The sequence below is a fragment of the Scyliorhinus canicula genome, chromosome 21 (assembly GCF_902713615.1).
Source record: "Scyliorhinus canicula chromosome 21, sScyCan1.1, whole genome shotgun sequence".
Lineage (NCBI taxonomy): Eukaryota > Metazoa > Chordata > Chondrichthyes > Carcharhiniformes > Scyliorhinidae > Scyliorhinus > Scyliorhinus canicula.
In genome coordinates, this window is record NC_052166.1 from 54,687,603 (window position 1) to 54,711,669 (window position 24,067).

Here is a 24,067-nt window from a genome sequence, read left to right on the forward strand (position 1 = left end):
AAAAAATAAATACGTGTTTTGGTCATTTCCACCCATGTGAAGTTTGCAAGCAAAGTATATTCTTTAAGGGGATGTGATTGGTACAGTTGTCTATTGGAAGTTTACCTTTTGTTGATACATGTGCTAATTTGGTTTTACTTTGTAAATTCTTGATACAAAATTTTAAAAGCTCAATTAAAATATATTTTTTAAAAGCCTCACTGCATGACACAAAGTAATTGGTGTCCAATTTCAAGATGTACACTTGATGAATGGCAAGTTATAATTCTGTTATACAAAAAGATGTTCTTTATACTTAAGCATATGGTGTCAATCTGTGTCGCATCTGGTTTTTATGTTGTGTTGGACAATATACTTACTATACAGGTATGTGTGAAGCATAGAGATTGAGACAAATAGAACAATATTTTGTCTCTCAGTGCTGTGCTGTTTAATTGAAGAAGCCATAAACAACTTGCGACATTTAATTATGTATTATAGTTCCTTGGTTCTTTCTTGGTAAACAGATCCAAAATATCATAAAGAATATTCTCACCATGTAGTTACTAAAAGTTACTACAGTTTAGTAATCATGTAGTTACTTAATTTCATCTTTCCAATTGATTCATAACTAAAAAAGGACTGTTGTACGATGATAAACAGCAGGTGGTGCAACTTGTTAATTTAACAAAGAAAAATCTTGTAAAGCATTTAGATTTTGAAACGTTCAATTTACTGTGACTGAATACTTGCAAAATTTGTATTGTTTGTAGGTGAATAAATGCTCATGTCAGATAGCCATTCACCTTTCATTGATTTCCTAGGATTTTAAGAATATCACTAAAAAGCGTGATGCATTAAAAACAGAACAGCTGACGCTCAAGGAAAATATAAATCAAAGTGCATGTAAATTCCAAGCCTGCCTGGAGAAAGAACACAGAAAAGAACAAGAGTTATTTGTGCTTCAGCAACAAATTGAAGAAAAGCAAAATGAATTTGCAGACCAGCAACGGGTAGGAGGACTGAGAAAAACGTATCAAACATAATCTGTGCAAATCAATTAATAACACTGTGTATCCCATGTGCAGCACGGTGGCGCAGTGGTTAGCACTGCTGCCTCACGGTGCCACAGTCCCAGGTTTGACCCCAGCCCTCGGTTACTGGACATTCTCCCCCTGTCTGCGTGGGCCTCACCCCCACAACCCAAAAGATGTGCAGGGTAGGTGGATTGGTCACGCTAAATTGCCTCTTAATTGGGAAAAAAAAATATTTGGATACTCAAAAAAAAAATAACACTATCTCAATGCAGAAATAATAAAAATAACGTTCGTGGCAACAGAGGGCTTGACATTTTTTTTTTTTAATAATTTTTATTGGAATTTTTTACAGAAAATATAAAAATATAACAACAAGTATAGCAACAAGCAGTAATATGCAACTAACATCCCCATAACACCCACAATTCCCCCCATACCGTAACATCACTTGTATCACACACCCCCCACCCCCAACAAGAGAACTTAACCATAAATTAAAATTAAATTAATTAAATTTAAATAAAATAAGCAAACATACGGAGCTGATGAGCCAACATCCTGCTCGCCTACTCCCCATACTCGTATACCACGCCTTGCGCCCTCCTCCACTGTGCCTCCGCCTTTCTGGTGGTCAACAAGTCAAACTTGGCCTGCATACTACGCCGTTCCCCCAGCAACCCCTCCTCCGGTCCCTCCTATCCACATCCAGGAGCTCCCCCACCAGTCTGTCCCTCTCCCTCCTTTCCCTATGGGCCCGGATGGAAATCAGCTCCCCCCGGATCACTGCTTTCAGAGCCTCCCAGACCATCCCCACCCGGACCTCCCCCGTGTCGTTGGTCTCAAGGTACCCCTCAATTCTTCCCCGGACCCTCCTACACACTTCCTCATCAGCCAGCATCCCCACATCCAGGCGCCACAGCGGGCGCTGGTCCCGCGCCTCCCCCATCTCCAGATCGACCCAGTGCGGAGCATGGTCTGAAATTGCTATGGCCAAATACTCGGCATCCTGCACCTTCGGGATCAATCCTCTGCTCAGGACGAAAAAATCTATTCGGGAGTAAACCCTATGGACATGGGAGAAAAAGGAATACTCCGGCGCCCTCAGCCTCCCAAACCTCCAGGGATCCACCCCTCCCATCTGGTCCATAAACCCCCTCAGCACCCTGGCCGCCGCCGGTCTCCTACCCGTCCTTGAACTGGACCGGTCCAGTGGGGGATCTAGCACTGTGTTAAAGTCTCCCCCAATGATCAGGCCCCCTGCCTCCAGGTCCGGAATGCGGCCCAACATGCGCCTCATAAAGCCAGCATCATCCCAATTCGGGGCATATACATTAACCAGCACCACCTTCTCTCCCTGCAGCCTACCCTTCACCATAATATATCTGCCCTCCTTGTCCAACACCACCTCAGACGCCTCGAACGCCACCCTCTTCCCCACCAGAATCGCCATCCCCCGGTTCTTTGCGTCTAATCCTGAGTGGAAAACCTGCCCCACCCACCCCTTCCTCAGACGAACCTGGTCCGCCACCTTCAAGTGGGTCTCCTGGAGCATAGCCACGCCCGCCTTCAGCCCCTTCAGATGAGAAAATACCCTAGTTCTCTTAACCGGCCCATTCAGCCCCCTCACGTTCCAGGTGATCAGCCGGACCAGAGGGCACCCCGCCCCTCTCCCCCGCCGACTAGCCATAGCTCATCGATTGCTCGCCCCAGGCCAGCACCCCCCGCCCGACCCGTTCCCCATGGAGATAACGCCTCTCCTCTACCCCTCCGGCCCCCACCAGCTCCTTCCTGGCCATTCCAGCAACAACCCGGTATCCCCCCCCCCCTCAGGCTAGGACCCCTCCTAGTCTCGACGCAACCTCCATGGTACTTCCGTGAGTCAGCTGACTTCTGCTGACCCCGGCAACTCCCGCCAAAACCCGGCCCCTCTCGACATGGGGTCATCCCCCCTCCTGCCACACCTCCTTGGCACCGCTTCAGCGTGGGAAAAAACCAGTAGAGGCCACGCCTCCACCGCCAGCTCCACCCACCCCTGCCCCAGAGGAAAGCCCGCATTTTCACACTGCCCCACCCCACCCTCTGACGCAGCTCCCCAAATTCCAGCTCCACCCCATCCCCCAGCCCCGTACAGAAGGGAAAAGTAAAAGAAAAACAAACACCCAACATTCTCCACAAAACCCAAAACCATACCCAACAGACCCACCCGGAAACAGAGCAAAAAACCAGCATAAAAAACACATGTCAAAGTTACAAAAACAGCAACAGCAAAAACAGCAACGACCATAGTGCACCGGATCCCGCAGCCCCCAGACCCTAGTTCAAGTCCAGCTACTCCACCTGCACAAAGGCCCACGCCTCCTCCGGGGACTTGAAGTAGTGGTGCCGGTCCTTATATGTCACCCACAGACGTGCAGGCTGCAGCATTCCAAATTTGACCTGCTTGGCATGCAGCACAGCCTTCGTCCAGTTAAACCCGGCCCGCCGCTTAGCCACCTCCGCACTCCAGTCCTGGTAGATTCGCACTACCGAATTCTCCCACTTGCTGCTCCTCTCTTTCTTGGCCCAGCGCAGCACACACTCCTGGTCGCTGAATCGATGGAACCGCACCAGCACCGCCCGCGGGTGTTCATTTGTCTTGGGCCTCCTGGCCAGCAGTCTGTGGGCTCCCTCAAGCTCCAGGGGCAAATGGAAGGACCCCACTCCCATCAACGTGCTCAACATCGTGGTCACATAAGACGGAAGATCCGGCCCCTCCAGCCCCTCCGCCAGGCCCAGGATCCTCAAATACTTTCGCCTCGTGCGAACGTCCAGCTCCTCCAAGCGGTCTTGCCACTTTTTGTGAAGTGCCTCATGCAACTCTACTTTCCCCACGTGGACCACGCCTCCTCCTCCCGCTCAGCGACCTGCTGCTGCAACTCCCGAATGGCCACCCCCTGGGCCGTCTGTGTCTCAAGCAGCTTGTTGGTAGTCGCATTCAGGGAGTCCAGCAGCTCAGCCTTCAGCTCCGCAAAACAGTGCAGAAGAGCCGTTATTTTGTCCTCCTTCCCCCGCTTTTCCTGGGGAGCTGCTGCAGCCTTTTCCTTTGCCCCACTCCGGGTAAGTACCATAAATTTCGGGGAATGTTCCTCCAAACACCTTCCCCCACCGGGAATCGTCGAAACAGCGCCGTTTGGGGCCCTAAAATAGGCCCGAAAAGTCCTTTTAATAGCGGGAGCTGCCGCACGTGCGGTTTAGCTCCGCATCGCCGCAACCGGAAGTCTAACAACAGCTTTTTAATGGATTTTTTTAAAATAGGAACGATTTTAAAAAATTTTATTCATTTGTGGGATTTGAGCATCCTTGGCTAGCCAGCATTTATTCTCCATTCCTATTTGCCCTTGAGGAAATGGGAGTCAATTACCTTCTTGAAACTCTATAGTCCATGTGGTGTTTGTACACCCACAGTGCTGTTGAGTGTAGAGTTCCAGGATTTTGATGAGCAGCAATGAATAAAGCACAATACCTTTTCTAGTCACTGGGTGTATGACTTGGAGGGAATCTTGCAGGTGCTGTGGAGACGGACAAAAATATGGAAATCACAATCACTGCCCTTGCCCTGCAAGGGCAAAATAATTGATTTTGATTTTTTTTGTGTGTGTGTTTCTATGCGTTGCATAATTTTTTCAAGTCCTCTTAATGAATTTCTTCAATTTCCACCATGGTATTCATCAAGAAAGCTGAAAGATGATTACCTCTTCCTCGTATGGAAGGCGCAGCACGGTAGCATTGTGGATAGCACAATCGCTTCACAGCTCCAGGGTCCCAGGTTCGATTCCGGCTTGGGTCACTGTCTGCACATCCTCCCCGTGTGTGCGTGGGTTTCCTTCGGGTGCTCTGGTTTCCTCCCACAGTCCAAAGATGTGCAGGTTAGGTGGATTGGCCATGATAAATTGCCCTTAGTGTCCAAAATTGCCCTTAGTGTTGGGTGGGGTTACTGGGTTATGGGGATAGGGTGGAGGTGTTAACCTTGGGTAGGTTGCTCTTTCCAGGAGCTGGTGCAGACTCGATGGGCCGAATGGCCTCCTTCTGCACTGTAAATTCTATGTAATCAAATATGGTGTGGCTACTTTGCTCAATATTCTCCTTCACCCTCCCCACCCTCTCACCTCAGAATGATACCGAGCCTTTAAATACCCTCCCATTGCCTCAGATCAGAATTTTGACAGGCGGTTTTGAATATAAATCATTATCCTAAGGCACAATGCTTGAGTGGTAGCACATTGCGCCGTCAGTAAAGAAAGTTTTCTAGTAAATGCAGGATGACTTTAGTGACGTTTTTTCATTTAATCTGTTTAGTTGTTGCAGCGTATTGAGAAGGATATTCAATGTGAGGGGATGAAGTTGGAACAATCTGCATCCAAGGTAAAGGCCCACCTCAAAGCTTTGGAAGCTGAGCTATCGGATAAGAGAGACAAATTTGAGCAGGCTGTTGCAAAAGTGAACTTGATGGAGGAACGATCAAGAAAACTGCAACGTGATGAGGAACAATGTATTATCCTGGAGGACCAGATTGCTTCTCTGAGTAAGTCTTGAATGCTGACTGTCACAGTGGCGTAGGCACCCCAGTGTGCTTGGAAGTTTATCTAATGAGTAGCAGAACTATATAGAGATCCCAGGTGGTTACCAATCTATTTTGATTTCGCTAATCGCAGGAAAAGGTGACATTAGAGCACTAAAATTGGCTTGCCAATTGAGATGGCAAAAGAAGAAAGCTGATACTGTGCTTTGTCCTGTGATAGAAATGGGGCAGCAATGAATGTTGGAGGACGCTAGGAGGAGACTTTCCTGTGAAATACCTCACAATTGACAGAACTAGTATGTGAGCACTGGCAGGTTAATGGGAACTGTTTGGCACCTGTGAAATCATACCACAGCAGGGCTTATCATGATTCAGGAAAATCCAGCGTATAAATGGAGTGCCGAACAGTATTCTGTGGAATCTTGCCAGAAGAGTGCCTGGCTCAGACTGAAAACTGGTGTGTAACTCTCCAGTTGGACAGACCAGTTTTCTCTCCAGATATTGCACCCCTTTGAGAGAAATAAAATGAGTGAGTGTGATTTCCATCATCACTCTGGCGGGGCCTCATAGAGCCAGCAACTCTAGAGATCGGAGCAGCCTCGTTAAAAGGTGTCCCAATCAGTGCTGGAGCCTAACAGCCCTCATTGCGGAGGTATGCAACTCTTCTTTCCCCCCCCCCCCCCCCCCCCCCCCCCACCCCGGACAATCCTCGTCAGCATCCACCTCCCCACCCCTGACATGCATCTTCAGAATTCCATACACCCCCACCCCCACCCCAAACCTCACTTCGGCAGAGTATGAATATTAAGTGAGGAGGAATCATGTGGCTAATAAGGTTAAAATTGCTGCAAATCTAATCAAATGAGGTTGACCCACCCCCTTTGTAGGCATGAACCTTGAGATCATCAATGTGGGGCGGGAAACATCTCTCCGGCGAGAATCGCATTTCTCGATTCTTGCGGGATTTTCAATCCATGCCACCATTCCCATACACGGGGCGGGATTCTCCCCTACCCGGCGTGACGGAGGGTCCCGGCATAGGGGAGTGGCGCCAACCACTCAGGGGTCGGGCCTCCCCAAAGGTGGGGAATTCTCCCCACCTTTGGGGGCCAGCCCTGCGCCGGAGCGGTTGGCACCAGAAGACTGGCGCAAAAAACCGGCGCCCCCGGCAGCGGGGCTGGCCAAACGGCTTTCGACGGTCGGCGCATGCGCCGGCAGTGACGTCAGCGGCAGATGGCCGCTGACGTCACTGCCTGCGCGATGTGGGATTCTCTTCCGCTTCCGCCATGGCGAAGGCCGTGGCGGCCGCGGAGGAGAAATAGTGCACCCAGGGCACTGGCCCGGAGTCTGAGCGGGGGACCCCGATCGCGGGCCAGGCCACCGTGGGGGCACCCACCGGTTTTCGATCGCCCCCACCAGGACCCCGGGGCCCGCTCGCGCCGCTGATCCCGCCGTTCCAGAGGTAGTTCAAACCTCGGCAGCGGGAGAGGCCTCCCAGCGGTGGGACTTCGGCCCATCCGGGCCGGAGAATCACCGCAGGGGCCTCTCCGATTGGAGTGGCGAGATTCCCGCCACCGCCACTTCCCCGGGTGGCGGAGAATCTCTGCCACGGCGGGGGCGGGATTTTCGGCGGCCCCAGGCGAGCAGGGTCGGAGAATTTCGCCCACGGCTAGTCAGGCTCAAGGTCACCCCAAGTTAAGACTAGAATTTGAGCAATTACTTCCTAAACCAGGACAGAACACATACTGTACCATGCCGACAAGCTACCCTTGAACTTTTTTTTTCCCAATTTATAAAACATTTGATGATTTTATTTCCAGATTTATATCAGGAATTTTGTTCTGTTGTAGGACGTCAGCTCTCCAACCGAGATCAAAAGCAGCAAGAAATGATAAACGAGCTTGCATTTTGTCATAAAGAGGTTGAGTTCTCAAAAAAAAATCTAACACACCTTCAGGAGCTGATTCATTCAGAGAGGAAAAAGGCAGAGAAGCAAGTTGCTGCTGTCAAAGAAGAGTCCAAAGTTCAAAGGGCTCAGTTGGAGAAGATCCTCAATGTAAGTTACTGTTGCCGTCCACCCAGCCATTTTATCAGCCTTCATGACAGTTTAACTGAGCACGAGAAAGATGTGAAAGAGTAAGATTTAAATATGTGCTAATAAAGGAAAAATTTACAACTGCCGAATAGCCCGTATAGAGCGACATACCCTCTGAGCTAATTTTTAACTTTATCCACACAGGAACAAAAATGTGAAAACAGCAGACTGCAGAAGGAATTATCTTCAATAGACCAGGCTGCGCAAGATAACCATGAACGTGCCAAACGCGTCATGACTGAGTTAAATGAGATGAGACAGGAATATTTTGAACTCAAGCAACAGGTACCCAACAAAACAAAACAGTGTTTTTCAGAGTTAGCTGAAACAAAATAAATTGGTTCAACGCAAGAATTATTGGTTTCAGATTTTATCCATTTATTCCTCCCATGTGGGTGTGTTCAATATTCAGAAGTTGAATTTTTCATAGAGAAGCAATTTTACACTTCACATTGTATGGACAGTTTTTCCGAATGTTATCTGAATCCCTGAAGTGACTTTACAGTATAGTCTTCTAACCATTGCTATTTCTATTTACATATAATCTGGAGTTTATTAGTGGAATAGAAATCACTGGCACACTGTATTTGACCTGATATGTTGATTGTGATGCTTATAATCACAGAAGCTGAAGGGTAATACAATGCCTGTGGTTAAAGTATTTGGGGTACAATATCAATAACACCACTTAAAATGACCAGCAAGAATTTATTACCAGAATTTTTTCAATTTTATTCATTACCTGTGTTATATTTGCTCTTTTGCACTGCTTCCTGAGGAAAGCATTCGAGGGACTGTCAAGTGTGTAAGCAAGACCAAGATTGATTCCCCACATCAAATTCCTGATCTCAATGGGGACTACGAGTGGAGGTTAGATACTTCCATGGGGAATTAAAGAGAGTTTCAGGTAGTATGGCACAAGTTGAGAAGAGCAGAAGGGGCTTTGTAATCTATTTTATCATGAAGGAAGACGAGCAGGATGTAAATAAGGGGCAATTAAAAAAAACAGGCTGAAGAAAATAACTAATTTATAATTGGAAAACAAATTCTGATAGATTTCGGGACTGTTCATACTTCAACCGCTTCTCTCCTAATATTTTAATGATTCTTTAGCTGAGAAGTCAGGAACAAATGGAACAACAGCAGAAGGAGATAAAGGAAGCCATAAGAACCCTTCGATCAGATGTGAAAGCTGAAATTACCAGTAGTCTGAAAGAGCTAGATCAATCGTGTGTGGAAGCGAAGAATGATCTGGATACAACTTGGGAAGAGGAGATGACTCTTCAGAATGAAACGGAAAGCTTAAAGGAAAATTTCCCCTTGGCAGCCAATGAAGGAACATACAAGGAGAGGTTAAATCTGACTAAATTCAATTTTAAGGTGATAATTCTTTGCAGTTGATTTAAATGTTCACATAAGTTATGGATTAATATTCTTGAATGCGCAGAAGTCGAATGAACAAATGCTATAAGATTATATGATAAAATAAATGCTAATAGTGTCATTAAAAGTCATCAATCTTACTTGTTTGTGCACACGCATCAACCTTTTCCATTATAACTCCCTACATCCCATACAATGCAAAATGTTTATGTAAACTTGTCACATGTAACTTAATCCACCCTGAATGAAGATCTTCCAGCATTACCGATGGGGGATGTAGATACAGTGTGCATTCTGAAGATTATTGGTTTGTAGAATGTCTCGCTACATGATATATGCATCAAAAGGAGCAGAAGGGTTTTGTAATTCGTTCATGTCCCATGGACGTCACAGGCTGTGCCAGCATTTATTACCCATCCCTAATTGCCCTTGAGAGGGGCAATTAGGAGTCAACCACATTGCTGTGGGTCTGGAGTCACATGTAGACCAGACCAGGTAAGAAAAGCAGATTTCCCTTTCCCTAAAGGACATTAATGAACCAGATGGGTTTTTATGACAATCTACAATGGTTTCATGGTCATCATTAGACTTTTAATTCCAGATTTTTATTGAATTCAAATCTCACCATCTGCAGTGGTGGGATTTGAACCTGGGTCCCCAGAGCATTACTCTGGGCCTCTGGTTAACTAGTCCAGTGATAATACCACTATGCCATCGTCGTCATCATCATCATCACCCCCCCCCCCCCCCCCCCCCCACCCCCCAATCACCCGGTGAGGTTGTGAAAGTTTCTTTGCTTTTTCCAAAATACTTTATTTGAAATAAGCTTGAAATTGACCTGTCAGAACTTTCATTTCAGGCAAGTCTGGCATTTATTTAAAATTTTGCATCTGACAGCTGTGTCAAGGGTTTGTGTGACAGATTCTGGTTTCTTTGACTGTTAGAAAATAAAAGATTGTTTATAGAGCATGGATGATAAAAATTCCATTTTAAATCCATACCCACATTGAATTGTAGGTATATGGAATGTTTTTAAATTTAGAACTTTTGAATCTTTCATGAGAAAACTCTTAAATTATATGTGGAAATTATTGAAAACTCATAAAACTTACTAATATTACACTATTTTTCTATTTCTGGACTCCTATCTGTACTCCTGCAATAAGCCAGGGAGCACACGTCAGAAAATTGTCTTAATTATAAGAAGCATTGAGCGTATGCTTGTATGCAGGAATACAAAGATAGTAATCATTTTGTCAATGGGAAAAAGGAGAGTAGCTAGAGTTCCTGTGGGAAACGTGGAGGCTGCAGAGGGAGTGATGTCAAAGAACATTGCTTTTCATGCATCCTCTAGTGGAATATCATGCATGCTAATAGGATTGTATTGTTCCTTTGCTGCAGGATGAACAATGGCGCGGAGAAGTGCTGAGAGAAAATCTACGACAACAGGAAGATCATCTCAAGGTTGGTAAAAGTGATTAATGCAAAATTACATTTATACAAATGTGACAGTCCTGTCTATATTTGTATGCAAAGACTCAGATTAGTTGTTGGATTCATTGCAATTTCCATTTCACCACTATTAAAAACGAGCTATCAGAAATAATTGATATTTTACATAGGAACCTGCTGTAATGAGACATAGAATATGTGATGATGAATAATTCAATCCATAAGGATGAATGTAAATTTACTAAATCCCTAAATTTCTTGTGCAACTTTTAAAACACAAATTATTCCTTTTTTTTTTTAGCTATTCCATTGACCACTATAAAGTATTTCTACATTAGCATTCCAATGCCAAAGAATCTGTGACTCTAATAACCAGTTCAGCTCCTGCTTCATTTCATATTTTAAATAATTTGTGCAATTATGATGCACATTCTCCTCTCTCAACAAGTGAAACAAGTTGGAACACTGGCACCATGACTTGAGAAAGTGCAAATAACTAATCCAGCAGACGTCAGGATATTTCTGGGTGGCGCAGTGACACAGTGATTGGCACTGCTGTCTGACAGTGCCAGGGATCCGCGTTCAATTCCAGCCTTGCGTGACAGTCTGCGTGGAGTTTGCACATTCTCCCCGTGCCTGCGTAGGTTCCCTTCGGGCCATACACAGTCCAAAATTGTGCAGGTTAGGTGGATTGACCATGCTAATTGCCCCTAAGTATCCAGGGAGGTGGAGGCTAGGTTACGGAGGATAGGGCTGGTGGGCAGGGAGTGGGCCTTTGTAGAGTGCTCATTCGAAGGTTCGGTGCATACTCGGTAGGCCGAATGGCTTCCTGCACTGTAGGGTTTCTATGAAAATACTAGTCCCACTCATTGTAATAAAATGATGATTGTTCCTAGCCAAACACTAGGAGCTGAATTGTGAATTTGTTTAGCTTCCAAATTGCACCATAGCATAGAGGAGGTGGTGGCATAGTGGTCTTGTCACTGGACTGGTATTCCAGAGACCTGGGTTTGAATCCCACCACAGCAGATGGTGAAATTTAAACTCGATTGTCGTAAAAACCCATCTGGTTCACTAATGTTCTTTAGGAAATCTCTCGTCCTTACCTAGTTTGGCCCACATGTGACACCAGACCCACAACAATGTGGTTTACGGGGCTTCCGGTTGTGGAGCTAAGTCGCACGTTCAGCAGCTCCTGCTATCATCGGACTTATGGGCTCTTTTTAGGGCCCGTTACGGCGCTTGTTTGACTTGTCCCGGTATGGAAAGGAATCAGCAACATTCCCCTGCTGGTGTATGGATTGGACCAGGAGCGGGGCAATTAAAAAAGCAGCATTGGAGCAGAGAAAGGTGCGAGGGAGGAAGACCAAGATGGCGGCAGGCGGGGAACAGGCAGCGTGGGCGCAGGAGCAGCAGGAGCTGCTCCAACGCTGCTTCAGGGAGCTTAAGGCTGAGCTGCTGGAACCGCTAAAGGCCTCATTTGACAAGCTCCTGGCGACTCAGACGGCCCAAGGAGCGGAGATTCGCGAGATCTGGCAAGAGGCCTCGGAGAACGAGAATGAGATCCTAGGCCTGGCTGTGAAGGTGGAGGCGCACCACAAGAAGTGGCAGGCGAGGCTCGAGGAGATGGAGAATCGGTCGCGGCGGAAGAATCTGCGAATCCTGGCCTCCTGGAGGGATCGGACTTGGGGGCCTATGTGGTCACCATGCTGAACTCGCTGATGGGAGCGGGGTCCTTCCAAGGGCCCTTGGAGTTGGAGGGGGCCCACCGGGTGCTGATGAGGAAGCCCAAGTCCAGCGAGGCGCCAAGGGCAGTGCTGGTGCGGTTCCACTGGTTCGCTGATCGAGAGTGTGTGCTTAGGTGGGCCAAGAAGGTGGGGCAGCAGGTGGGAGAATGCGGAGGTCTGAATCTACCAGGACTGGAGTGCAGAAGTGGCAAGGAAAACGGCCGGTTATAACCGGACAAAAGCAGTGCTGCACAGGAGAGGGGTGAAGTTTGGCATGTTGCAGCCGGTGCGCCTTTGGGTCACCTATAAAGACCGTCATCATTATTTTGAGTCCCCGGAGGAGGCCTGGGATCTTCGTGCAGGCCGAAAAACTGGACTCAGACTGAGGGTTGGGGGATGGTCGGGGATTGTTGTGTAGTGTTTCGGGTTCTTTCCCAGTTCCTTTGTTTTTCGGGGAGTGCATGGGGTGTCGTGTAGGCCCGTCGGACGGGCTCGTGGAGGGGGGGGGGGGGGGGGGGGGGGGGGGGTGGGGGTGAGGGTCGGTGGGGATGGCGGGGCATCGGGGGAGGAAAGGGCGGCCTGGGTTGGGGCTGGGGAGTTTGGGCCTGGAAAGGGAGCTGCGCCAGAGGGGGTGGGGCCGGCCGAGCGGGAGGCGCGGGCTTTTTTCCCGCGCTATGGGCTGAGGAGCGGGGCTAAAGGTGGAAGCGCGGGCTTTTTCCCGCGCTGGGGCCGGAACAGGAGGGGATTGTGCCTGTTTGTGGGCGGGGAGGAGAGGAGTAGTGTTACACCGGGGGGGTCGTTGGGGCGGTGGGAGCTGCCTTTGTTCTTATGTTAATTATTTCTGTTAAATTATTGTTTGTGTATTGGGGGGGGGGGGGCTACTGTTCTAATTTAAATTTTCTTCTGTTCTTGTTGGTTAAAACTTGTTGAAAACTTGAATAAAAAATTTTTTTTTTTTTTTAAACAATGTGGTTTACTCTTTGTCAAGGGCAAGTAGGCAAAAATTCTGGACCAGCCAGCGACATTCACATCTCATGAATGAATTTTTAAAATGTTACGTCTAGAGTCAAGATTCCTAACTGCAGATTACCCAATCCGGACATCTACTGGTAAAACTCTAAGCATGGCCAGAAAAATCTGAACAAATTTCAAAATCTTGCCAACATTTATTTTGACCATTTTTTTTTTCATTGCTAAATTAAATATTTGGTATTGTTGAGAGAGGATAATAGAAAATTGAACATCTGAGATTCATATTCATGATTTCCTCAAATAATAGGCCTCCAAACCTCCCCACGTGCCAATGTTTCGCTTTAAATTGCAGCATAGCATAGGGGAGGTGGTGGCATAAAAGAGAAACCTTAAATGCATAACGAATAATAAAATTGTAACTTAACTGAGAAATTCAAATGACATAATTGACCTTGCGAACAATTACTTTTTAATGAGTTAAATATTGCCATTTTTCTTTTGATTAGGCACAGATTCGTCAGTGCATGTCAAAGCAGGCCGAAACGCTTTGTAAACGAAAGCAGCAGACAGAGGGCAATCTGACCAGCCTTAAAAGACGGGTGGATGCACTGGATGAACTTGTTGCTTGTACTAGTGTAGACTCGTTTCATCAATACCAGTCTTCATTAAATCATGGGCGGAGCCAGGTGGGTTGTAAGCAATTTAAAATGGGCAAACCAGCTAGAATTGTCTGTAACCGAAACTCTCCTTGGGTTTAGTATTGAGTGGCTTTTAGTGAATACTGTGGTAGGAAAAAGATAAATTCAAGATTTCATTGTTACTTTCAGCTTAAATTAATTTAATGATGAATGGAAATAGAACCCAGCTGCAACAATTATAACAAGATTACACAATGCATTGTGTATAAAAGACATTGCCTGTAAAAGGCTTTTTCATTTTGCTCATGCCATTCGGCCCATAGGGTCTTCACTGACCCCCCCCCCCCCCCCCCCCCCCCCGCTTGTTCCTCTCTGATCTGTGCGCTCCTGTCTGCCCTCATCGGTCCCCTTTCTTCCTAATGACCATTGGCTTTGAACAGGTCTTTAGCCCCAAGCTTAGTGGAAGTCTTCGTCTGACTTTCGGATGGTGTACTTGATCTTCTCCAGGTGAAGAAATTCTGACAGATCTGCCATCCAGTCTGCAGCTGTGGGTGGTGCTGCTGATCGCTAGTCGAGCAGGATTCTCTGGTGTGCGATTAAGGAAGCAAAAGCCAGGGATCCGGCTCTCTTCCCCATTTGTAGTTCTGGCTGGTCCGAAACCCCGAAGACTACCACTCTCAGGCATGGCTCCACCCTCACACCCATAACTTTGGATATCTCCTTGAAGAAGGCTATCCAGAACCCGACAAATCTTGGGCAGGTTCAGAACATGTAAGCGTGGTTGGCTGGGCCTCCCTGGTACCATTCACATTTGTCCTTCACCCCAGGGAAGAACCTGTTCTGATTAGGTGTGCTCTGTGCACCACTTTAAACTGCAAGAAGCTTAGCCTTGCGCAGGAGGAGGTGGAGTTGGCCCTACCTAGTGCTTCGCTCCAGAGTCCCTACCCTACTTCCGTCCAAGTGTGTCTTCCCATTTCTGTCTTGCCCCGTCTAATAGTGTTCTTGCCCTTTCTAGAAGTCATCCGTAAATGTCCCCACAGCTCCCCTTCTCTCTACTGTCTGCACCAAGTAGTTCCTCCAATGCAGTATCCAGGCCTCAGGGTATCTTGTTGTCTCTTTGCAGAGAAAAGTTTTGATTTGTAGGTGCCGGAGCTCCTGTCCTTTCGGTAGCTCCAGTTCTTCTGTTAATTCATCTTGAGTTGTAAGTCTGACCCCATGTAAATGTCCCTGACTGTTAGCGTCCGTCCGTCCTGTCTCCTTAAAAGTGGCGCCTAGCATGGCTGGTGGGAATTTGTGTCATCTCATTTGGTTCTATGTCCTCAATGTCTACCACTAATGGGCAGGATGCGTATTTGCTGGGGTGGGGAGGGGGGGTGGGGGGAGCGCTACCATGGCGAGGGCTCAGAGGGTCGTTCCCTTGCAGGAGGACTCCTCCAGCCTCACCCATTCCATATTCGGTTGAAACCACCATTTTTGAATCTTCATGCACTTTATGCAAAAGTACTAATGACCTTGGGCAGCACGGTGGTGCAGTGGGTTATCACTGCTGCCTCATGGCGCTGAGGTCCAGGTTTGATCCCGGCCCTGAGTCATTGTCCGTGTGGAGTTTGCAAATTCTCCCCGTGTTTCCGTGGGTTTCGCCCCCACAACCCAAAGATGTGCAGTGTAGGTCAGTCGGCCACGCTAAATTGCCGCTTAATTGGGGGGAGAAAAATGAATTGGGTACTCTTATATAAAAAAAAAAAAAAAAAAAAAAAATTTTTAATTATTATTAAATGTACTAGTGACCGAAGAAATGTTCCTGTTGCTAAAGAGCCATTTTAAATGATTTCTACTACAGCGGTATTTTGGTTTGTATATTCATCGGCATTATACGTTTACATACTGTTATTGGCCAGGGTTTAGAAACTCCAAAGTAGTTCACCTGACCTACAACTGTTGTTGAGTTTGGCTAGGATGAGCACAAGAGCCTGCCTTCCAGGTGTTATTCAACAGAGTTCTTAGGGGCTTTTAATCAAAAAACAAGCTTTATTCTATGAATTTAATTAGCATTTGTATAAACACACATTGTAAGAATTTTTATCAATTACAAACATAAAGACCCCACACAGCTACAGTAATCGATGTATAACCCTTAATGAATTCCCCCATAACTGTTCCAATTCAATAACAAAATCCAAGTAAAACCAGAAACCCCTTTTCAAAGGTGTGGCCCAGCACACGGCATTCTCACTGGTATAAGATTTGTCATTGATACTCTGTTCCCCTTTTCAAACAGCAGGTTTGAATTCCTTCCAGAAAGCAATTATCCCTTTTAAGTTATCAAGCAGTCTGGAGACAGCTTTTAAAATGTAGATGGAGAGACACTTCTTTCAACCTGTGCAGTTCAAACCAGTCCAAAACTCAAAACGAAAGTAAAAATTCACAGAGCCACAGCCCAGCTCCTCCCACACAATCGCATCACTGAAGCCATGTGATAAGACAAAAACATTTCTTAAAGGGACACTCCCATGACAATACTGACCATTTGTTCCCAATTTCCTTCCTGCCCCAATGTTAAATGCTATCGTAAGCGGTATCCACTCCTTGGGTATAGTCCTCTTCCCCTTTAATTTGTCCTCAACTCTCTTCTCCACCATCCCTTGCACCCCTCCTCCCAAAAATTCTTTCTCTTGACTACTGTTCCTGTTCTCCATTCTTGAAAGCCAAGCCTGTCAATCAGGATGACGTCTGGACAGGAAACCTGTTGGAACCAATGGTGTTAAAACTTCATGGTGTATGGACAAACCCACCCCCCACATAAACTGTATCTTTTAACTCCAGGTCATTGATTTTGGCCCCTGTCACAAATTCAATACCTTAGCTACCAACTCCATCCTCTGCCTGGTAATTGTTGGAGTCTCAACCAGATCATTTGCAACCTTGGTGTCCTCTTTTAGATGCACTTCAGAGCACATATCTGCACCATCACCAAGGCCACCTATGTCCACCTCGAAAACGGTTTAGCACACTGGGATAAATAGCTGGCTTTTAAAGCAGACCAAGGCAGGCCAGCAGCACGGTTCAATTCCCGTACCAGCCTCCCCGAACAGGCGCCGGAATGTGGCGCCTAGGGGCTTTTCACAGTAACTTCATTGAAGCCTACTTGTGACAATAAGCAACTTTCATTTCATTTCATTGCTCGTCTCCACACTGTTTCAGCCAATCTGCTACTCAAATCTTCATCCATGACTTTGTAATCTCTAAATTTGATTATTCTTATTCTCTCCTGGATAGCGTCCCATTTTCCACCCTCTCCAAACTTGAATTCATCCAAAATTCTGCTGCTCATGTTTCACTGTCCATCAACATTTAGATTTTAAAATTCTCATCCTTGTTTTCAAATCCCTCAATTGCCTCACATCGTCCCAATCTCTGTTACCTTCTCCAGGCCTATGACTGTCTGCAATTTCTAAGTTCCTCTTGTGCAGTCCTGATTTTAATTGTTTCACTGTTAGCAGCCAAGTCTTCAGCTGGCTGGGCCCTAGTCTCTGGAACCATCTCCCCAATCTCTACCTCTCTCTCTGTCTTTAAAAGATTCCTTAAAACCTACGGCCAATCTTTTGGCCACTTTGTCTAATATATCCTTTTGTGGGTTGGTGTTCAATTTTGTTTGATGACGCTCCTATGAAAAACCTTTGAATGTTTTACTCCATTAAAGATGCTTTATAAATACAAATTGTTTCTGTTATTGTTTCAGTCTCCACTCCATGGAACATTCCAATCATCTCTCAGAAGATCAGCAGAAAGATCTCTTCGACCAAAGAGTGCCCATTTACTTGTTACAGAAGGACATGTTTCTGAAAAAGATGCAGGTAAAGAATGCCTCGAGTAATATTTTTAATATCCAGTTTTCCATTCTGACATTAACTGAAAACATGTTTTGTGGCTATATCTTCCAATGAGGTCTGTTGTATTGATAATAAATATAGAAGTTATGACACTGAAATAACCCACTCACTCAGCCCAACTGCTTAGTTTATATATTACATTTAATGCACAAAAATAACCCAATGTGTTTAACAAGAAGTTTCTTTTAAATTTTATACTGAGGCACTGAAGGAAGTATCAAGACAGGTGACAAAGAATTTAGTCAATGTTATGGCATGGCTGATTGTAAATGCCGAGCTGCCCAAAATCCCAGAAAGGAAACTTGAAACAGTTGTCAAATTTTTTTTGTAATTTATATAGTATGTGGAGAGGTTCTGAGATCCAGATATGATGCCCCGACTACTTGTAATGATTTTATAGTAAATAAATGTTTATTAATAATTAAAGAAAAAATTGAATTGCACTTAAACATAAAAATGGCTTCAAACAGTAACAATACTTTAAAACTGTTTCAAAAGATCTTAACTTAACTACCCTCTGAGCAAACCATCCCCATTCTATTCAGCAACTCCTCATAGATATTAAAATCTATCGAATTCCAGGAACTTTTACCACACAATGCCCTTCGTTTCTTTTGAGGTATCCTCTGACGTGCACAGCAGCTGGTTTTTCAGGCCTGGCTTTGTTCACACATCTTTCTGACCAACTATGCCTGCTGTCCGCTGGGAGATCTTAAATACGTTCTTTCCCTTTGATATCTCCTTTATGTCACCCAGTGCTCTTCAGCCGTACTCTTTCCCATAATTGATCAAATTCATTTCTTTACTTTAGCTCTTAGGATTTAAAGGAAAAATTAACTCGCCCTATCTGTACTTTACTTCCTTGCATTTTTTAAAAGCCTGTATATCTTCTCCTTTAAACGGAAACAGCCCATTCAAATCTACTCCTGTTATTGCTATGTAAACATTTGTTTGAAGTCCCTCTAGGTTCATCACCTTATCAACCATTTCTTATTGTTAATTTAGATTCTCACAGTCACCCTGGGCGTATTTCTCCGACCCCACCCCACCCCCCGCAGGGTCGGGGAATCGCCCGGGGCCAGCGTAAATCCCACCCCCGCCGTGGCCGGAATTCTCCGCCACCCGGGAATTGGCGGGAGCGGGAATCGTGCCCCACCGATCGGCGTGCCGCCCGCGGCGATTCTCCGGCCCGCGATGGGCCGAAGTCCCGCCGCTGTCAGGCCTCTCCCGCCGACGTGGTTTAAACCACCTTTGCGCCGGCAGGATTGGCGGCGTGAGCGGGCCCCCAGGGTCCTGGTGGGGGGTGGGGGGGGGGGTGAGATCGGACCCAGGGGGGTGCCCACATGGTGGCCTGGCCCGCGATCAGGGCCCACCGATTGGCAGGTGGGCCTGTGCCGTGGGGCACTCTTTTTCTCCTGCCACGGCCTCCACCATGGCGGAGGAGGAACAGACCCCCTCCACCGCGCATGTGCCAGTGGTGACGTCAGCGGCCGCTGACGCTCCGGCACATGCGCGGACTCACGCCGACCGGCGAAGGCCTTTTGGCCAACGCCAATCGGTGTGGCGCCAAATTTGCCGCCATCGGCGGAGCGGGAACCACTCCGGCGCGGGCCTAGCCACTCCGCTATGCCGGGAGCCCCCGCCCCGCCAGGTAGGGGAGAATTTCGCCCCCTGTCTCTCACTCCAACTACCATACTCCCAAACCCCAGCAGCTTGCTTTCCAGTACTGAAGAAAAATGACAATGGAATTATCAAAAAAAAGTCACAATTTCTTTGTTTTCCTGACATCAAAAGTGAGGGTTTTTTGGAATGTCTTTAAGGGAGAGAGGGCGGGAGATTAGGGTCAAGGCAGCTGAAAGTATGCCTCTCAATGGAGGGGTAATTAGTATGGAGAATGCATAAAAGGTAACTGGAAGAGTGCAGATACGTCTGACCGGTGGGGCTGGGGCAGATTACAGCAATGGTGTAAACCAGGGCTGGTTTAGCTCAGTGGGCTAGACAGCTGGTTTGTGATGCAGAACCAGGCCAGCAGCGCGGGGTTCAATTCCCGTACCAGCTTACCCGAACAGGCGCCGGAATGTGGCGACTAGGGGCTTTTCACAGTAACTTCATACTTGTCACAATAAATGGTTATTATTGTTATTATTATTATATTGCATGGGCAGCACGGTGGCTCAGTGGGTTAGCCCTGCTGTCTCACGGCGCCGAGGTCCCAGGTTCGATCCCGGCTCTGGGTCACTGATCGTGTGGAGTTTACACATTCTCCCCGTGTTTGCGTGGGTTTCACCCCCACAACCCAAAGATGTGCAAGGTAGGTGGATTGAATATGCTAAATTGCCCCTTAATTGGAAAAAAAAATGAATTGGGTACACTAAAAAAAATGTTTTAATTTATTATATTGCAGGGCAAGCATTGATCCCAAACATTTTCTATTATTTACTTCTGTGCATTCCATCTCTTCTCTCCTTTCATAATGAGAGACTCCAGGGATGCTACTAGAATGCAAGTCTATCCTAACCTGATCACACTGTGAAACTAGTCTCTACCTCAAAGAAAATGGATCAGATTCAGAGTACGGGGTAAACTGAATAAACATACCTTTTTGCCATGTTATCTGAGAGCCCTAATCTTGTTTTTAATAACTTCAGACCTTAAGCTTGCTTCTTTCAGCTTTCCAGTCGGGATAACTTGCAATGTATCTGCATTTGCAGGGCGATGGCATTGGAACACCACGTTGGCCAACCTTTTGTACTTTTGCTGTCAGCTTGCATTTTTTATAATACTTCTATAATTTACTCTTGCCTTCAAATTAACAGTCACTGCATTTCAGAAAGTAATTTATCCTTACCTAGAATAGGTAATCATGTGAAGATGTTCTATGTCGAGTTTTTTTTATTGTGAGCCTTGTGAAACAGTACCCTTGTGTATAGTAGTTAAAGAGGTCCTTTACTCCATTTGTTAAATGTTAAAATAAGATAGGGTAACTTTGGCATGCAGGAATGATGGTAAACAATTGCAGGGTTTCTGGTAAAAGACTCTGACCTCAAGCACAGTGCATCCGAAGGTACATTCGAACACAGGTCTCACTGAACTAATGAACACGGAAAGAAATTTGCAACTTTTACGGTTGACATAATTTTCTTTCATTTAACATATACAAAAATAATCCCTGTGCTTTCAAAAATAAATGCTACAAATACATCAGATGTCCAGGTATTCAGATAATAAAGTTAAAATATAATACTCTTGTTATATTACGGTGCAAAAATACTACAAAGGTGCTTAATGGGTTAGCCATGCTTAATGCAACACTGTCAACATACAGGATTCTTATCTAGAATAGGTCGCAAGTTCAGTGACTGACCATCATGAATTCCTGTAAATGCAACAGAGATGACATTAATGAACCTTCACTTTTAAAAGTAATAGATTAACTGGTCTTTTCAATGCCGATTGTGGGAAGTTTCAGGTTGTTGAATGGTTACTGTGTTTGCCTATTTAACAGTCACTGCACTTATGTAATTTATTCCGTGGGAAGTGCTTTGAGATGTTCCTAGACTTAGAGGTTGATGCACGACATAAATGCATGGCTTTTCATTTTCTCTTTTACAGAAGAAAGTTGGTAATTTTCCAGAACTCCTTGACATGTAATGAAGTGGATTCAAATGATGCAGATAATAATCAAAAGTACATCCAGGAAACCTGACCTACCTCAGTCAAGTTAGATTATGAGTCTCCCCATGAGTCTTCCAACAGCTGTGCTGCTGGGAGTGCGTAATCTTGTACGTACTGTTTCCTCCATTGTAACTGCATTAAAAGCTAGTATGTTACACGTGTTTGACAGTTCAATTTAGGTTCCGAGATTTCTATTATTTACCTCGGCTGTGTTTATAACTGATAATTTTATTTTTTTTATCAATCTTTCTTTTGTAATTAACACTTCTGTGCTCTGACTGCACATTAATGTGTATATTGTACTTATATAAATATGGTATGTTTGTAAATTTTGTATGGTTTTGCAGTAATAAAATTTACCTGAAATGCTGATTCTTTTTCTTTCATATTTCTATAAAAGCTAACTCATTTCCTGTTGCAATCATTCACAGACTGTCTGGAGCATGATTGCAATTTTCAGTAACACTTGAAAAGTGCCTTGGGATGTTTCACTACGTTGAAGGCACTATATAAATGTAAGCTGTCAGTTAAATGCTAAGTTAGAGCTGCACTGTTCCAGCCACGCTTGGGTATTATCAAAGGGGAAACAGTCTAAATATTCATATCCTGTGGTCAGAAGGTAATTGCTTATGGAGGATTTCTGTAGATTAACAGGTATTTGCAAATCCCTGGTTTCTGCCCTTGGGAAGATGTCTGATTATTAGGAGAAAATGGCTTTATATTTTTAACATTTCTGGGACTTTGAAGTGTAACTTGTGAAGTGTGATGGATGTGCTGAGCACAAGATCTTTTTCAATTTATTGTGAGAATGCGCTGTTCTATGAGGACATCTATGAGAGTGACTGCCCATGACGTCAAGATGGCAATTGACCGAGTATGGCATCAGAGCCCTCACAAAACTGGAGTCAATGGGAATCGGGGGAAAATTCTCTGCTGGCTGGAGTCATACTTGGCACAACAGAAGATAGTTGTGGTGGTTGGAGGTCAGTTGTCTCAGTTCCAGGGTTAGGAGTTACTCAGGGTAGTGTCCTAGGCCCAACCAACTTCAGCTGCTGCATCAATGACTTTCCTTCCATCTTAAGGTCAAAAGTGGGGGCATTGGCTGATGATTACACAACGTTCAGCACCATTCGTGACTCTTCAAACACTGAAGCAGTCCAAGCCCAAATGCAGCAGGACCTGGATAACATCCATGCTTGGACTGAGAAGATACAAGTAACATTTGTGCCATAAAAGTACCAGGCCACCTGCCAACAAGAGAAAATCTAGCCATTGCCCATTGACATTCAATGGCATTACCATTGCTGAATCCCCCACTATCAACATCCTGGGGGTTTCCATTGACCAGCGTTATAACCCCATGAGGACCATGGGGAAACCATTATTGATCTCCCCATAGGACTAGTAGAGTATGAGCTACCCAGATAGGGGCAGAGGCCACCCAGCTGGAGCTCGCTGAAAACTAACATGAAAGCTGGCCCAAAGCAGGGACTAGTGTGATTAGTTCTCCCATCAAGGACTATATTGGGAGTGAGTTGCTACCTTGAACAGAATATTGTATATAGTTAAATAAACCGCTGGTTTCCTCGAGTTACTAAAACCAGAAACTGAATTTGACTAGCCATGTAAATACTGTGGCTACAACAGTAGGTCAGAGGCTAGAAATCCTGAAGCAGGTAACTCACCTCCTGGCTCCCCAGATGTTCACCATCTACAAGCCACAAGAATACTCTCCACTTGCCTGGGTGAGTGCATCTCCAACAACACTCAAGTAGCTCAACACCAGGACAAAGCAGCCCACTCGATTGGCACCCCTTCCAAAAACAGAGGACATTATTAGGACATAGGCTGGTAGAATAGGCAGATGTGGGGTAGATGAAATTTAATGCAGAGAAGTGTGAAGTGATAACATTTGCGAGGGAAGGAAATGTGATATTGAATAAAGTATATAATTCTGCAGCTTCAGAATGATTCAATGATGCATACAAGATCCTGGACACTCAAATAGAGACATAGGGGTACAAAAGAAAGGAAGTTATTGTGAGTCTTTACAAATCACTGGTTCGGCCTCAATTGGATTATTATGTCTAATTGTGGGTGCCACATTGTCGGAAACGATGGAGATTGCAGAAAAGTTCATGGAGAATGGTTCCAGGGATGAAAACCTTGATTTATGAGGATCGATTGGGTAAGCTGGGTCTGTCCTTCTTGGGGAAGAGCAGGTTAAGAGCAGAATTAACAGTGGTATAAAAGAAAATGAGGGACCTAGACAGAGTAGATGGGGAGAAAGTGTCCCTATTGGTGACAGTGTCGTAAAATAGAGGCCACCAATTTGATAAGAAGAACCAAAGGGGACAGAAAAAGCATCTTTTGTATGCAGAAAGATAGGATGTTGAATGCACTGCCCCAGAGTGTGGGGCAGGCAGATTTAGTTGTTATCAAAAGAGAATTACATAGTTATCTGAAGAAAATGATTTGCTGGTCTATGGGGGAAAAAGCAAGGGAGTTAATTGGCCGAACAGCTCTTACCAAGAGCTACATGGACACAAAAGGCCAAACGGCAGCCTCCTGTGCTGTTATCTTTCTTTGATTCTTTACAAGGTCTTATTATACGTCTAAATTGTGAAGCTATAAATTGTAATGCCTTGGAATGATTGGCTT

General features: G+C 45.5%; 1 protein-coding gene across 5 annotated transcripts in view; it reads left to right on the top strand.

Annotated features, from left to right (window-relative positions):
* The window catches only part of cntrl (centriolin), a 178,763-nt gene extending 156,985 nt beyond the window's left edge, over nt 1-21,778 (top strand). For all 5 annotated transcript variants that reach the window (XM_038781660.1, XM_038781659.1, XM_038781661.1 and 2 more), the window contains 9 exons: nt 804-992; nt 5,352-5,577; nt 7,425-7,630; nt 7,814-7,954; nt 8,783-9,049; nt 10,454-10,516; nt 13,710-13,889; nt 17,581-17,695; nt 21,344-21,778. In XM_038781660.1, the coding sequence (XP_038637588.1) occupies nt 804-992; nt 5,352-5,577; nt 7,425-7,630; nt 7,814-7,954; nt 8,783-9,049; nt 10,454-10,516; nt 13,710-13,889; nt 17,581-17,695; nt 21,344-21,357 (1,401 nt within the window). In that variant the 3' untranslated portion in view covers nt 21,358-21,778. The remainder of the gene's footprint in view (nt 1-803; nt 993-5,351; nt 5,578-7,424; nt 7,631-7,813; nt 7,955-8,782; nt 9,050-10,453; nt 10,517-13,709; nt 13,890-17,580; nt 17,696-21,343) is intronic.
* The last annotated feature ends 2,289 nt before the right edge of the window (nt 21,779-24,067 follow it).